Consider the following 14,511-nt stretch of genomic DNA (forward strand, 5'->3'; position numbering starts at 1 on the left):
ATATACAGGTTATGAAGGAGGTAGGTTGTATAGTTTTGTTTGTAAGTTGAATCTGTATGTAAGATAGAACAGATACATTTATCCATTACCTGTGATAGCCTCCATTTCTAAGTATGAGTTGTAGGTTAGTGAGATGTTTGTAACTTCGGGGCCTACTGTAATAGCCTCCATTCATAAGTGCAAGCTTTATGCAAATCAGATATCTGTAATTAGGGGACTGCCCGGATTCATAGTGACTTAGGCATGAGTTTGACCAATCCCACTCTCTGTGGACATTTTAACCATATATTCTGAGCTTCTTTCTAACACTGCTCGTATCCTATGAGTAGACATATGCTATTAGGATACATTGTCTAGCGCTCTTTTCCCAGATTTTTCTGTCATGAGAGGATCAAGCCTCATTTGGAACACTTTTTCTCTGAGAACGTGTATTAAAATGTTGTAGGGAAATGTCAGAAGACTTGGTTAACCAAGACTGTTGCATCCTCAGATCTGAAGTGTAGGTCCATTTCAGATCCAAGAGAACGAGGCCATAAGAGTCACCTTAGAAGCATTTAGTGTTTAATTAAAGCACACAGAAACTCAACACACGTAAACACATGCACTGAAAACCAAGTCACTACTTAGCCTAGTGAAAAGCTAACAGAGGAAAGCTGCTTGGAATAGGACTTTATGAAATTGTGCTTACACTTTAACAAGTAGGTGAATCGTAAATAGTTCTATTTGTGACTGTGGAGTTTTTCTTCTGGGTTCATTAACCTTTTCTGTCCTCCTGCAGATATGGCTTGATCCCACAAGAAAGATAAAAACACAAATGCGAAGTGAGTATTTAAATCATATTTTGGGGTTGTTAAGTTAATCATTACATCTATTCATCCCTTTATTATCTGTAACATTTATAGGAATATAAGCTGGGATAATAATATAGTGCTAGACTAATCAGTTCTGTTTTGCATGTAATACCATCTTAGGAGTTAATAATGCTAATGATATTTTTGTAGAATTGTGACTATTTTGAACTTGGCTTAGGGTCTTCTATTTTTTAGGAAGTTCTAGACTCACATTCCTAAATGTTCCCTCACAGTGTCTGACTTTGTTTTTCTGGGAAAGAATGAGAAAATGGTCTTCTCATGCAAGAAGACATGCGATCTTGTGATGATTTTTGTAGATTTGATTCTTAGTAGACATATACCATGGGTGTGGCTTTGATTTGGAAGTGTCTAATTAGTTTAGTCAGCATATCTGTGGATCCAGAGTAGTAAAAGAACACTGGTTGCAGATGTTCTGGAAGAGTGAGGACTCGAGCATCTTTCCAGGGCTCTGATACCTTCACTGTCTTTACTTCTCCTTAGTTCCACAATCAAGGGCCACTGTTTTTACTCTTTGAATCTGGGTTTATAGTTTGGCCTGCTTACCCCTTTCTTCCCATGTACCCATAGAATCTCTGAGTGCCTTCAAATGTCCACTCTCACCAGATGAGTTTTCTAAGCCTCATCTCTGCCAAGATTTCATTGTAGCTTTCAGTCAAAATATAATTAGCAAAGGTAAACGTTAATTTTTGAGTTATTTGTGACAAATATCAACCTCATTGTTCTTGTTGAAAATTTGTCTTTAAAACCTTTGTTTTCTAAAAGTTACCTGAAAAGACTCCATCTGTTGAATGCTTGCATATGATTAATATATAAACTGTTTATAGCTAGAAGGTCTGTTGCTATATAGCCGGGTAAAAATGATGATGTGGCAATATAAAATGAAATGAAAATTTAACTTGAAAATGATTAGGAGTAGATTTTGAGTGTTCTCAACACAAAAATATATCTGAGGTATAACAACTATGTTAATTTGCTTGATTTAGCCATCCCAGAATGTATTCATACTTTACAACATAGTATTATGAACCAGAAATATATACAATTTGTATTTGTCCCTTTAGAAAAAGACTAGTGTTATGGATACATTTCATTACCTTTTAGAAAACATAGGCATTCTATTAGAAATTTATTCCTGTAGTCATAGCCAGGCACTCAAGTGCTGTGTTAATACCTAGAAAAAAATCAAAAATTAACCATTATGAAACGATAATCCTGTGAGGATATTGCTTTACTCTGGAGTGACAGTCACCTCCAAAACGTATGTTTTCATACACAGTGCTTGGATGCTTGATGCTGTCACCAAAGTGCTGCAAGGCAAGAGACATAATATTTAACAATACTTAGAAAAATCCTGTATCCCAGTATCCTATTTTTATATGTGTAAAGTAAACGTGAACTCTGACATAGGATTGATATTATTAGTAGAACAGTGACGTAGTGCCCCAAATACAGCAAAAGTGCATTTATGTCCACAGTAGCCAGTCAATAACTATTTGTGGACTATTGAGTTGGAGGAAAGGGAGTGTGCTGGTGAGGAGAAAAAGATAAAATGACACATTGAAGAAGAAGATGGGACTAAAGAAACTTCAAGTCAAGAAATTAGAGATCTGGCAAGATCTTTTAAGGTGTATATGCACAGCCTTGTTTTTATTTAAAAATCCTGTGAACTTGGAGCAGAACTCTAAATTCAGTCTAATGGAGTGATTTGAATCCCCTTAGAAAAGTAACACCTGCCCCTTTCCCTATAGTTTTATTATTTTGAGCATTCAAAATGAGACACATCACAACATTAAGTTTTAATGCATAAATGGTAAGATTTATTTTTAAGAAGTCATTTATGATATGAATGATTATCCTTTAGATCACAACACAGAAAACTTGAAGTTATTTGAGGGTACTTATGCTTCTTGTATAAAGCCTGGGGAACAATTTTGTTGTCTTTAAGTATTGTGAAGTTTTACCAAACCTTCCCTTTTCTGGTATCCCTTTCACACTTTATTCAAATACTGCATCCTACTAGTAATGCAATGAGTAGTATTACTCCCTTCCACCAACAAAGTAGAAATCTTGAAATGCTTTTTTTTAATTTTTATTTTTTAACAAATGGCAGAGAATATTTAGCAACTGAAAAGCCTGTGATTAAAAGAAATCGTATCTCTAAGCTAGTACTTGGAGGTCATATTAAAATGTTTGCATAATGGATCACCACGTAAACATTTATGAAAGTAGAAATAAATGTTTCTAAGGAAGTGAACCTATTCATGTTAATGATGGGTTATTTGTGTAATTGATTTCTAATTTATTTTTTATTTTCTTTTAGTTTGGTAAATTGTGTTAATTTTTAAAATAATAAAATAAAATTCTGCACACGGATCTGCAGTGAGATTGATCTGTACCATTTAAACATTGACCTTAAAGTTTTATCAAAACTGTCCTTCTGAGTGGTACCTGTGCCTCAGTGGTCAGGGCACCGGCCCCATATACAGAGGGTGGTGTTTTCAAACCCAGCCCTGGCCAAACTGCAGCAGAAAAATTTCCGGGCATTGTGGTGGGCGCCTGTATACCGTGCTACTTGGGAGGCTGAGGGAAAAGAATTGCGTAAGCCCAAGAGTTAGAGGTTGTTGTGAGCCGTGTGATGCCATGGCACTCTACTGAGGGCAATAAAGTGAATCTCTGTCTCTACAAAAAAAAAAAAAAAAAAATCATTCTATTGATTGTTTAAATAATCATGATATTTAATTATTGCAGATCGCTCCTGGCTTTTTACATTTAATGTAAAATTTTATCCATCTTGTGCTTCTCAGATGACTGAGAGTATTTCCAGGTACTTTATATTTGCATTTGAAAATTAATCTTTCCGTATAGCATTTATTTTTTTCTGGGAGAATAGTAGTAATTTCAGGGTTGAAACCTAACAGTTTTTTATTAAGGAAAGTTTTAAAAGTTTCCTTAGAATTGAGTAATCCCAATTAGTTTGAAATGTTGTCAATTTCAAAATAAGTTTACTCCCTTTAGCTTTTTGATTTCCATTTGAGAAATGGAAACATAAAAAAATGATATAATGAAGCAACTTTGTTTTCTTTGTGGTCTTTTAAAAAGTCACTGATGTTTAATCTTTGAAACTTTAATACTGGTGATTTTTACTTTAGAGCTCGTGGATCTGTGCACTAGTCTCATGTAACAAACGCGATATAAAGATAGAAAACTGAAACTATTTTTAAAAGGCATTTAAACTGGTAATTTTTTTTTTTGTTCCCTGATCTCACCCAAACCACCAAACTAAGTAGGCTTTCCCTTGTAGTGTCAGTAGCTATTTCAGTTCCATCTCCTGAGATTCTGTGGCCCATTAAAACACACTCCACTGCAATTGCAAAAATAAAGGACTCTGTTTAGTAAGAAGAGAATATTTACTGTTTCTGAGAATTTGAATGGTAACTTTTGTTGTAAATGCAGGGGCTATGGAGAGACAGTCTTGTAGCCTTAATGGATAAGCTCCTTCCTGTATTGTTAAGGAAAGGAGGCAAGAAACTTGTTAAAGTTCTTTTAGGAAGAAGAGAAAGTAACATGAACGAGGTAGAGATGATAAAGAAGGGTAACCTTAGGTTCTTCTAGCCAATGATTAAGACTCTCATTATTTTTAAAATTTCATTAATCTTCAGAACTTTAGAGTGGCATTCTAATTTTTGTTAACATTTTAAATCCAAGAAGACAGTTGATGTGATTGGCATTTTTACTTTATTCTAACAGTAATCATCGACTATGACCAGAACAGCAGTTAAGAATTTCCATTCTAGGCTCCGCGCCTGTAGTACAGTGGTTAGTTACAGTGCCGGCCACGTACACCCAGTGTGCCAGGATTGAATCCACCCCAGAAAACCTAAACAATAACAACTGCAACAACAACAACAACAGAAAAAGGCCAGGAATTGTTGCGAGTGCCTGTAATCCCAGCTACTTGGGAGGCTGAGGCAAAAGAATCACTTAAGCCCAAGACCTGTGAGCTGTGAGCTGTGATGTCACGGCACTCTACCAAGGGCAACACAGGGTGGACTCTATATCAAAAGAAAGAAAAACAAATAAATAACATTACCATTCTATTCATTAGCCTTTGAAACTAGTTTCTGTAAATAAACCAAAGTTTAGAAGCCCAAGGAGTGAGAGGAGGCTTCTTCATAGAGAATACCCTTTTTTTCTATGGATATGAAGGGGGTCTATGTTGTATATTTCTTTACAAAGGGACATCAGCATTGAAGGAATAGAAGTGCTGCAGTCTTAACTAATTATTCTCCCCTTTTTTCCCTCTGCTCCTCACAGATACCTCCTATGCCTCCAGATCCGGGCAGACATTGTTTCTGGGCGCCTGCCCTGCCCCCCTGTGACTCGTGCCCTCCTGGAATCGTACACCATCCAAGCGGAACGTGGAAACTATGTGGATGATGAGGTCCTCAACAAAATCAAGCCACATACTGATTATTATTTTGGGTCCATTGATACCAAGAAGATGGAGGACTTGGTGTTGAATTTCTACAAAGCACATATGTACGTTGTCGTGCTTCCTGGAGGGAGACTGGTCATGGTAGATTTAAATAGTGTCTCTTGTAACACTTTGTAGACATTTGAGCACAGTTTGGGGGATTATCCAGTTTTCATTTTGGATAACCCAGCTCTGATCAAGCCAACGTGCACCCCCTGCGATCTCCTGTCATTGGTTGGGTGACTGTAATATGAGGCCCTATGCTCATGTTCAAACGCTTCATTTACCGGATGAATACACCTTTCCCTAGGACACCTCCTCTTCCTTTAACCTATACACACTGGAAACAAGCATATACACATACATGTTTGGCATTTCTATTTCTTCTGCCTTTTAATGGTTTTTATTACTATGGTAAAATGCCAGGGAGATAACAAAGCATTGAGATTTGTAAATAAAAAAGAAAGGACAAGGTATTGAGATTTGAATTAGAAGTGTAGGTGGTGATGGATGCAGGAAAATAGCAACAGAAATGTGGAGGTGGGGCTGGGTGTGGCGGCTCACACTGTCATCCCAGCACACTGGGAGGCCAATGGAAGGACTGTTTGAGCTGAGGCATCCCAAACCAGCCTAAGCGAGAGCAAGAAACAGAAAAACTACTAGAAACAGAAAAACTATCAATATGTCATTGCTCACACTGTAGTTCCATGTACTTAGAAGACTGAGGCAGGAGGTTCACTTAGCCCAGGATTTGGAGGTTGCAGTGTGCTGTGATAACACCATGGCACTCTAGCTAGGGCAATAGAGTGAGACTCCATCTCAAAAAAAAAAAAAAATCTGAAGGAACCTACCAATAAGCAGATAGTTACTTTATGCACATAAGATGACCCCTTTGGCTTAGCTAAAGATTACTAAAATTACATTAGTAATTCAATACCATATACTTTGGGAATGTTTCTATCTGTGTGAAAAGAGAATGGGTTTTTACACAAGTTTTTAAAAGCTAGCTGCACAATTATAATTCGTTCTGTTATTTAAAATTGTAGATTTATAGGACAGCGCCTCAGGCTCAAAGGAGTAGGGTGCTGGCCCCATAAGCCAGAATCGATGGGTTCAAGCCCAGCCCCACCCAAAAACTGCAATAAAAAAAAAAAGAAAAAGACAGAAAGAAAGAAAATTGTAGATTTATAAAATACTTTGTAAACGTTCTGCAAGAAACTTTCACATATTAGGAAACAGGCGAAAAGAAAGAAAAAAGAAAAGAAAGAAAGAGAGAGAGAGAGAGAAAGAGAAAGAAAGAAAGAAAATGTAGTTTTATAAAATACTTTGTAAATGTTCTGCAAGAAACTTTCACATATTAGAAAACAGGCCACATTTTTTGACTTTTCTTTAAAAAATAAATACAACATTTCACTCTGAAAATGTTACTGTGGTTTAAGTTGCGATCAACAGGCCTTTATTGTGTAGTTCTCATATGAATTATCAGGTACTGAAATGCCTTGGGGAATATAAGATTAATGGGACATGGACTTGTTCTCTAGGAGCTTAAAATTTGTTGAGTTAGGGTTAAGAATAGAAATATTTCTAGTGTGGACAGAATGTTATTATCTATCATAGGTATAAAATGAAATGCAAGTCATTTCAGTGTTCATTATGGTCAGTCCTAACAACATAAAAGTAGGGAGTAAGAATTTCTCTATATCATAGAAATGAAGTCACTTAAAAAAAATTCTCTATTAACTTATACCCATTAATTCTGTGGCTTTCTTCACCAGTAGAAATAATAAAAATCAACTCTCTTAACATACAAATCATAAGGGTGGAGGTATGTGACTCATTGCTGTTAGCACGTTAAGATGAGAGGATCCTTTTTATTTACATTTTTTTTTTTTCACAGATTGTGTCTTACTCTGTCACCTTTGGTAGAGTTCCATGGTGTCACAGCTCACAGCAACCTAAAGCTTTAGGGCTTAGGCTATTCTCCTGCCTCAGCCTCCCGAGTAGCAGGGACTACAGGCACCCACCAAAATGTCTGGCTATTTTTTGTTGCAGTTTGGTCGGGGCTGGGTTCAAACCCACCACCCTGGGTATATGGGTTCGGCGCCCTTCTCACTAAGCCACAGGTGCTGCTCTAGATGCGATGATCTTAAGAGAAAAATGCTAGAGTTGAGAGTTGAGTCTGTTTTCCCATTTCCTGGTCTTCTGCCAACTTTCCTGGGGTTACATCCTCTACTCCAAACTATATAATCTTAGCCACCCCTGGCTCTGTTTTAAACACTTCTTTTTTGCACGTATTCAAAGCAACCGTAATATTGTTTCTTTTTATTCTCAGTGGCATAGCTTCAGCAGAAGCTGATTATCAGTTCATAGAGCACGCCAGGGGACTGCCCATGTATGGGGTTCATCTGCATGAGGCCAAGGTACTGTCATTGTCATGGAAAGTAACTTCACTCCAGTGTGTTCACTGAAGTTTTCCCAGGGCTCTAGCTTTAGAATGGCCTAGATTCATAAAAAAGAAGAGAGAGAGAAAGGAAGGAAGGGAGGAAGGGAGGGAAGGAGGGAGAGAGGGAGGCGAAGGAAGGGGGGGGAGGGAGGAAAGAAGGAAATAACGAAAGGATGGCCTAGTTCACTATTGGAAAAAGACTGTTGGCCTTCCCTTGAGGATTTCCAATATTTCTTCGGTTAATCATGGGGTTTTGGTAATGGGAGGAATCATTTATTCTCCCCCTACTTCTTCTTTTCAGTAGTCTTTTTAATGAATACCTTTTCATGGTAGTTATTCTAAGCACAACTTGGCAGCCTTTTTTACCTCTTATCCTGGTTTATACTGAGTCCCAGCTTCTGCTAGCAGAAGTGCTGTGTCTGCCCCCGTTCCCTCTTCCACATTTGTATTAGGAGAGGGAGCAGATCTTAGTAAACCTAACAGGGCTGAGGTGGCACAGTTCTGACTGCTTCCAAAAGCTTCTGGGCTGTGAAGGAGCCCTAGCCTTGGGCTCGTTCCTATAGGTCTGTTTTGGATTTTGTGAAATCTCAAGTACACTGGCCCAGGCTCACATGATGAAGGAACCTCAGTCTCATGTGAGAGGTAATAAATCAGGGATTCAAAAATAATGGTGGAGCACCGGTCATGATCTAGAAGATACGATTTTGAATGCCATACTCCTGAAAAATAAAATCCTAAAGATCAAATTTCTGAAAAAATAATTACAAAAATTGAAAACATATTTATTTGTATATTTAAAAGGAGTTTGAATTGAGAAACATAAAAACATGACAGAATACTTCATAGGCCATTTCATACAATAAACTAGGCGATAATATACCTATTTTTGTGAGCATAGATACACAGATATTCTAGTGACAGTCACTTTGATATAATAAGTGTTATGAACAGGTGAACCCTCTTCATCAAGAAATGAAAATGAAATCTGTAAATGCATACTATGGTTATTACTAGTGACAAATGTCACCTATTTCCTGATTCTAGCTTAAGTAATTACATAGTGGGGAGAGTCAAGGAAGAGAATGGGAGCCCAGGTGAAAGATGGATTTGGTTTTGAGAAATGTGTCCACAGTCAGTGGAATGTACTGAGGGAACCCACAGTTGTGAGCTTTGAAAGGACTCTGTCAAAACCTACGTGCAGTTTAGCAGCCCAGGTTGCATGATTTAGGAAATCTCTAGGAAAGCTTCCACTGAAACAGATTTCCTTTCTATGACTCATGGGTCCCAAAAGACCTCCCAAGCACATTTCTCCTCTAAACCCTACTATGCTTGCCACAAGCAAATCTTGCATCTCGTGATCATGAGAAGCCAGTTCTTAGATTACAATGTCACAAAGCGTCAAGATTTTGTTTTTAAATGTGATATCTTAGAAAGAAAGCTAAAAAGTTATAGGCCCTGTTATAATATCAGTGTTTGCTTTGTAGTTAAGAGCAGAAGACTAAAAAACTCAAAGTAATCACCATTGTGTTTGTTAGCTATTTGATTTGTTAGATAATATTTGATGAGTAAGATGTTTGTGGCTTATTGAACAGACTCTCTATAGCAATTGAAAAGAAGTTTTTATGTACTTTATAGTTTTGTTCCTTTTTCTATTTGATCCTTTTTTATTGTCTTGAGTTCAGATTTATTTATTTATTGCTGTTAAAGGAGTTCTTTTTTAATCTGCCCTTCTCAGCTAGGGCAATATGTACAGTATATTTTTTTCCTCTTAACAATTGTTTTATTAAATCATAACAGTGTACATGAATACATTTTGGGATACAAAGTGCTAATTTTGTATACAATTTGGAATGCTTACATCAAGCATATGTGAGGTTAACATAGCCTTCACCTCACTTACTTATTATGTTAAGACATTGTTACTCTACTTTTAATACATTTGACATGTACCCTTGTAATATGCATCATAGGTGAGGTCACAGTGATTACCCTCCCTCCACTAGCCTCACTGTTCCCCACTCCCCTTCTTCATCGTGGGCTACAGTTGTGTTTTATCTTTTGTGTGAACGTGTGGTTAGTTATATATTGGCTTTGTAATAGTACTGAGTACATTGGATACTTTTTCTTTCTAGCAGAGTATCTCAAGAATGGAAGAAAAAATATACAATGTTAGAGGAGTTCTTACTGGTGCATTCATGTTAGGATAATTAGAAGAATCTGGAATAAAAGGACTCTTAACACAGGTGAAAGCAAACCACAAAGCAGCACAAACCACCGTCTGTGGTCCCCCGGGCTGTGACAGCATCCCTTTTGACCTCCCCAGGTCTGAAGGTGGCAGAGCAGACTGCATACCTGAACCCAGAAGGCAGATGTGTGGAGATGGTTGTCTTGAGAGGAGCCGGTTTCAGAGGAACACAGGCAGCGTGATGCCACCATGCAGGGAGGGAATCTGAGTGTAAAATACTCTGACCTCCCCTCCATTTTTCTCCATGATGTCTTGTGAGCAATTTCCAAACCCATTTGGCAGCCAGCCATCAAGGGACCCGCTGTTATCCACATGGGGCAGCGTCCTGAGGTGGTGAGCAAGGCAGAGCAGGTGTTTCTTTTTAGACTTTCCTTTTCTGCCTTTGCTGCCCGGTGGCAGAACTCACATGTGAGGGGTTAAGACATGCTTTTCCCCTTTTACTCCCTGGCACTTATCTTGAATTTCTATTCACACAAATGTTAATAATCCTAAAACCATGCTGTAGAGCAATACCAAAATCAACCAATTTACTTGAATCTGCATTGCCCTTATTTTTAAGTCAGATAAAATGGCTTTCTTGTCCTGTCCAAAGATTCCTTTGGACTGGAGATGTCTTGTGCAGTGTTTCCACTTGGGTTGCTTCCTCTCTTGTGGTGAGAACATGACACCATGGGCAATCTTCCACCTTGCTCCCTGTGGACGTGGGCAGGGATGGTTTTGGCAAAGTTACTTGGGCACATGCGCCTGATTCACTCCACCTTTTTATTCTATTCCTAGAGAGAGTTGTGGCTGCAAGCACAGGGTGAGTAAAATAATAGACTAGATTTTTAAAAACATGCTTGGGTTGATCTAATATAGTTTTGTTTGTATGAATTATTCAAGTATCACAGCAGAGAAAGCAATTGGCATTAACTTCCTCGACCTGTCCTTGTATTTTCTAGACATGTAAATTCTGTTGAATTTTTCTTAGTAAAGGTAGTCAAGATATTATGCTTTATGAAGTGACATGTAGACTGAAGATGGTGTTTGTTTCAGCATGATTTTCTGACAGCTTGTTTCCTATTATTGACTTTTAAGAATGTGGATACTTTTAGGTAGTATTCTTTAATTTTATATTTCTTTTTTTAGTTTGGCAATACTAAATGGGTAGACATGATATTTCTTTTTTCAGTTTGGGAATAGTATAGAGGTAGACATGATTTACCCCTAATACGCTTTTGATTACTTCAGTCAAAGTTAAAACTGTTCTGCATCTCAAAAAGGGGCATTATACCAGTTAAATGTGAACTCACCTAACCCATCTTCCCACCTCCTATCTACTGGGTTTCTATTGAGTTTTACTTCCAGATGTGCACCTAAGATTGGGATTTTATATGTCATGGATGAGATCCAGTTCTCCCCTAAAGACCATGGGGATTTGTATACTTTATAGATTGTGCATCTTAGACCCTTAGCACTACTTGAAATGTGAGGAGTCAATTAGTCACTTTGGCTGTCCATTGATTTAGTTTTCTAAAAGCTCTTTAGGCTCTTTGTTATTCTCAATTATCATCTATTTTAAATGAAAGCTCTGGGGGAAAGAAAACTACGAAGAGCTTCAATAATAGTCTTTTAAAGTATGCCAGTCAAAGGAATGCTTGATGAGAAGTAAATGTCAGCACTCTGACTTATTGAAAAAGTTCTTGAAAGATTTCAGAGATTTGAGTGCAATTTTCTGCGGTGGATTTGTGCTTTGTGAACTACTGACATCATTTCAACAGCTTTATCTGAATTAAATAAAATTCACATAATTTATTTATCTGAATAAATAAATACTTCAGGGTGATTTATCTGAATTAAATTGGCCTCAAATAAGATGGTGGAGTGCATCTTAGGGTGGACCAACAGATCATTCCTAATGCCTTGAATAGCCTTCCGGAAAGCGTATTTTATTTTCTTTACCTTCAGGATAGTTGATACAGTTGTTTCCTTTCTTCCTTGTTATTGTTCAGAGCTGGAGAACATATGTCTTATGGCTTTTGAAGAATATTGTGTCCTAGGGCCAGGCGTGGTGTCTCATGCCTCTAACCTTAGCACTCTGGGAGGCTGAGGTGGGTGGATTGCCTGAGCTCATGGGTTCAAGGCCAGCCAGAGGAAGAGTAAGACCCTGTCTCTAAAAATGGCCAGGTCTCCTGGTGGACGCCTGTAGTCCCAGCTAGTTGGGAAGCTGAGGCAAGATCATTGCTTGCGCCGAAGAGTTTGAGGTTGCTATAAACTATGACACCAGGGGACTCTGTCTCAAAACAAAAAATGAACAAACAGAAAGAATATTGAGTCCTATATTCATGTTGCAATAACTGTTTGGCAAATCAAAGCTGAGTTCTTAAGATAAATAGATTTCAGATGTGCCTATGTCTTACAGTTTCTATTAATGTGTGTACTATTACTATAATTTAAATACAAAAGCATTAAGTTGCCATTCTTTCTTTGAGAGAGCTCTTTAGCTTCTTGATTATATAACTTTGACAGCTATAATTATGGTTAATTCGGTTATTCTTTGCAGAACATCAAGCTGGGTGTGTCTGGCAATGGCGTGTTCATCTATAAAGAAGAGCTGACGTTCTGTCGCTTTGACTGGGGTAACATCGCAAAGGTCTCCTGTAAGGGCAGTGAGTTTTTACTGAGACTGAGGCTCGAAGAGGTAAGCAATCGTTCATCACCGTTGGCATATCTAATCGCTTGCGTCACTTTGCTACTTTACAGCCTAGAGCTAAATAAATTCTTTCCCACTAAAATTTTAAGAAAATGAACTATTCTCTATTCCATTATAAAAAAGACAGTCTTTTTGAAGATCAGCCTGCATATGCATATTTTTGCTACTAAAAAAACACACACAGAGACATGCACAGAAAAAGTCACAAATCTTAGCACACAGTAGGAAGGAACAATAGGTTTTTGTTGTTAAATTAATTCAGTGGTGGAGATGAATAGGAATGCAATAAAAGGAATTTAGTGGACACTGAAGTTGGTCGGTTGGTTGATGTTGAATAACTTCTACTTGATTTTCATAGAAAATGGTGTATCAATCTCTGAAAAGTCCATTTTGTATGAGTACATTAGATATACAATATTTACCTTTTTCAAGAAGAAAGACTTTTTATAGAGCCATCTAAATCCATGTTTCTCAGTAGCTTCTCATTGCCTTTTAAGGGAATATGCTGATAGATTTTGTGTATTTATTCCAGAAGAACAAATTTGATGGCACCATTACATTTCAAATGCCAAGTCCCCAGGCAGCCAAAAGGTTCTGGAAGCAGTGTGTGGAGCAACATACCTTTTTCAGGTAATTTTAGAAATGTAGTGTGGTATTGTCCTTGGTAGCCTCTACTGATTTAGAGACGGTAACAGGGATAGTATATTAGGTTCATCCACCCTGGTGTCCTTGGGTTCTCTCTTCTACTCTGTGCCTTATCTCCTTTGTCTGCAGTCCCTTCCATGTCCATTTTTAGGCCTAAAGCCCTGTCTTATACTCAGCCATTCAGGCCTGAGTCACTCTGCAGCTGTCCAGAAGTCCACTTCCTGACTCAAACCACTTTCCTCCCACCACTACCACACTGCCCTGCACCTTCTACCTTTTTTCTCTCTGTCACTCAGCTTAGCTTCCGTTTAGATGATCTTGTCAGCTCCTTCTTGGCTTAACTTCTTTCCAAAACCAGTCTGAGGCCTGTCATCTGGCCTCCTGGCTACATTGTCAGAACTGTCCTTTCTCATGCCGAGACCTGTCTTCACATTGACCTTCCCAGTCTGTTGGTCCCGGATGAGTCTTTGTGCTGACTGTACCCCTTCTGTACCTGTGCTACCAGTTCCACCTTAAGCAGCACAGTGATGGCAACACAGGCAAAGTATTCTTTGTAACAGAACCTAACACAATTCTGAGGATTAGTGCTATTACAGATAAGTAATTCACAGCATAAGCCAGATCCTCAGTGGAACTGGACAATCAAGCAGTCTTTTTACTTCCTTTGCCATTCCAGATGTCCACAGTCAGCTTGAGTTCCTGGTCCCCCCTGCCACTCTCCTCTGATGCCGTCCATCGTGTGGGTCACTGATGGTAGGAGCTGTGGGTCATGAGTGTTGTCAGTGTTGTGCAACTTCTCTTTCTCCCCTTTTTCCCTGACCTGAGCATCATTCCTCCTCTCCAACTAGCTTTCATTCTTCCCCTCATCTCCTGTCACAAAGAGGAGATAGCGATTTCTTTTCTTTTTTTTTTTTTTTTAATTTTGGCCAGGGCTGGGTTTGAACCCGCCACCTCTGGCATATGGGACCGGCGCCCTACTCCTTGAGCCACAGGCACTGCCCGAGATAGCGATTTCTATGCCTTGATCCCTCATTTCGTGCCTCATAAAGAATCCTGCTTTATAGAATAAAGTTTTTACGCTCCATTGCATGTATTTGGCTTCCTTGCCCAATAAAAATGTTCATGTCTTGATTTTTTACA

At 38.3% G+C, this 14,511-nt stretch overlaps 1 protein-coding gene across 1 annotated transcript; it reads left to right on the plus strand.

Moving 5' to 3' along the window:
- The first annotated feature begins 790 nt into the window (after positions 1–790).
- On the plus strand, positions 791–14,091 carry LOC128579614 (band 4.1-like protein 2). The gene is made up of 7 exons (XM_053581601.1): positions 791–821; positions 3,621–3,696; positions 5,187–5,411; positions 7,679–7,766; positions 12,577–12,714; positions 13,259–13,356; positions 14,048–14,091. The coding sequence occupies exons 1-7, from the start codon at positions 815–817 to the stop codon at positions 14,064–14,066; spliced, it is 651 nt and encodes a 216-aa protein (XP_053437576.1). The 5' UTR covers positions 791–814; the 3' UTR covers positions 14,067–14,091.
- The last annotated feature ends 420 nt before the right edge of the window (positions 14,092–14,511 follow it).

The sequence above is a fragment of the Nycticebus coucang genome, unplaced genomic scaffold (genome assembly GCF_027406575.1).
Source record: "Nycticebus coucang isolate mNycCou1 unplaced genomic scaffold, mNycCou1.pri scaffold_85, whole genome shotgun sequence".
Taxonomy (NCBI): Eukaryota; Metazoa; Chordata; class Mammalia; order Primates; family Lorisidae; genus Nycticebus; species Nycticebus coucang.

Excerpts from the sequence above, each read along its gene's own strand:
- LOC128579614 (XM_053581601.1), top strand. Across the intron at positions 5,412-7,678 it reads AATTTCTACAAAGCACATAT|TGGCATAGCTTCAGCAGAAG; the intron begins GTACGTTGTCGT and ends TTTTATTCTCAG. Across the intron at positions 12,715-13,258 it reads TGAGACTGAGGCTCGAAGAG|AAGAACAAATTTGATGGCAC; the intron begins GTAAGCAATCGT and ends TATTTATTCCAG.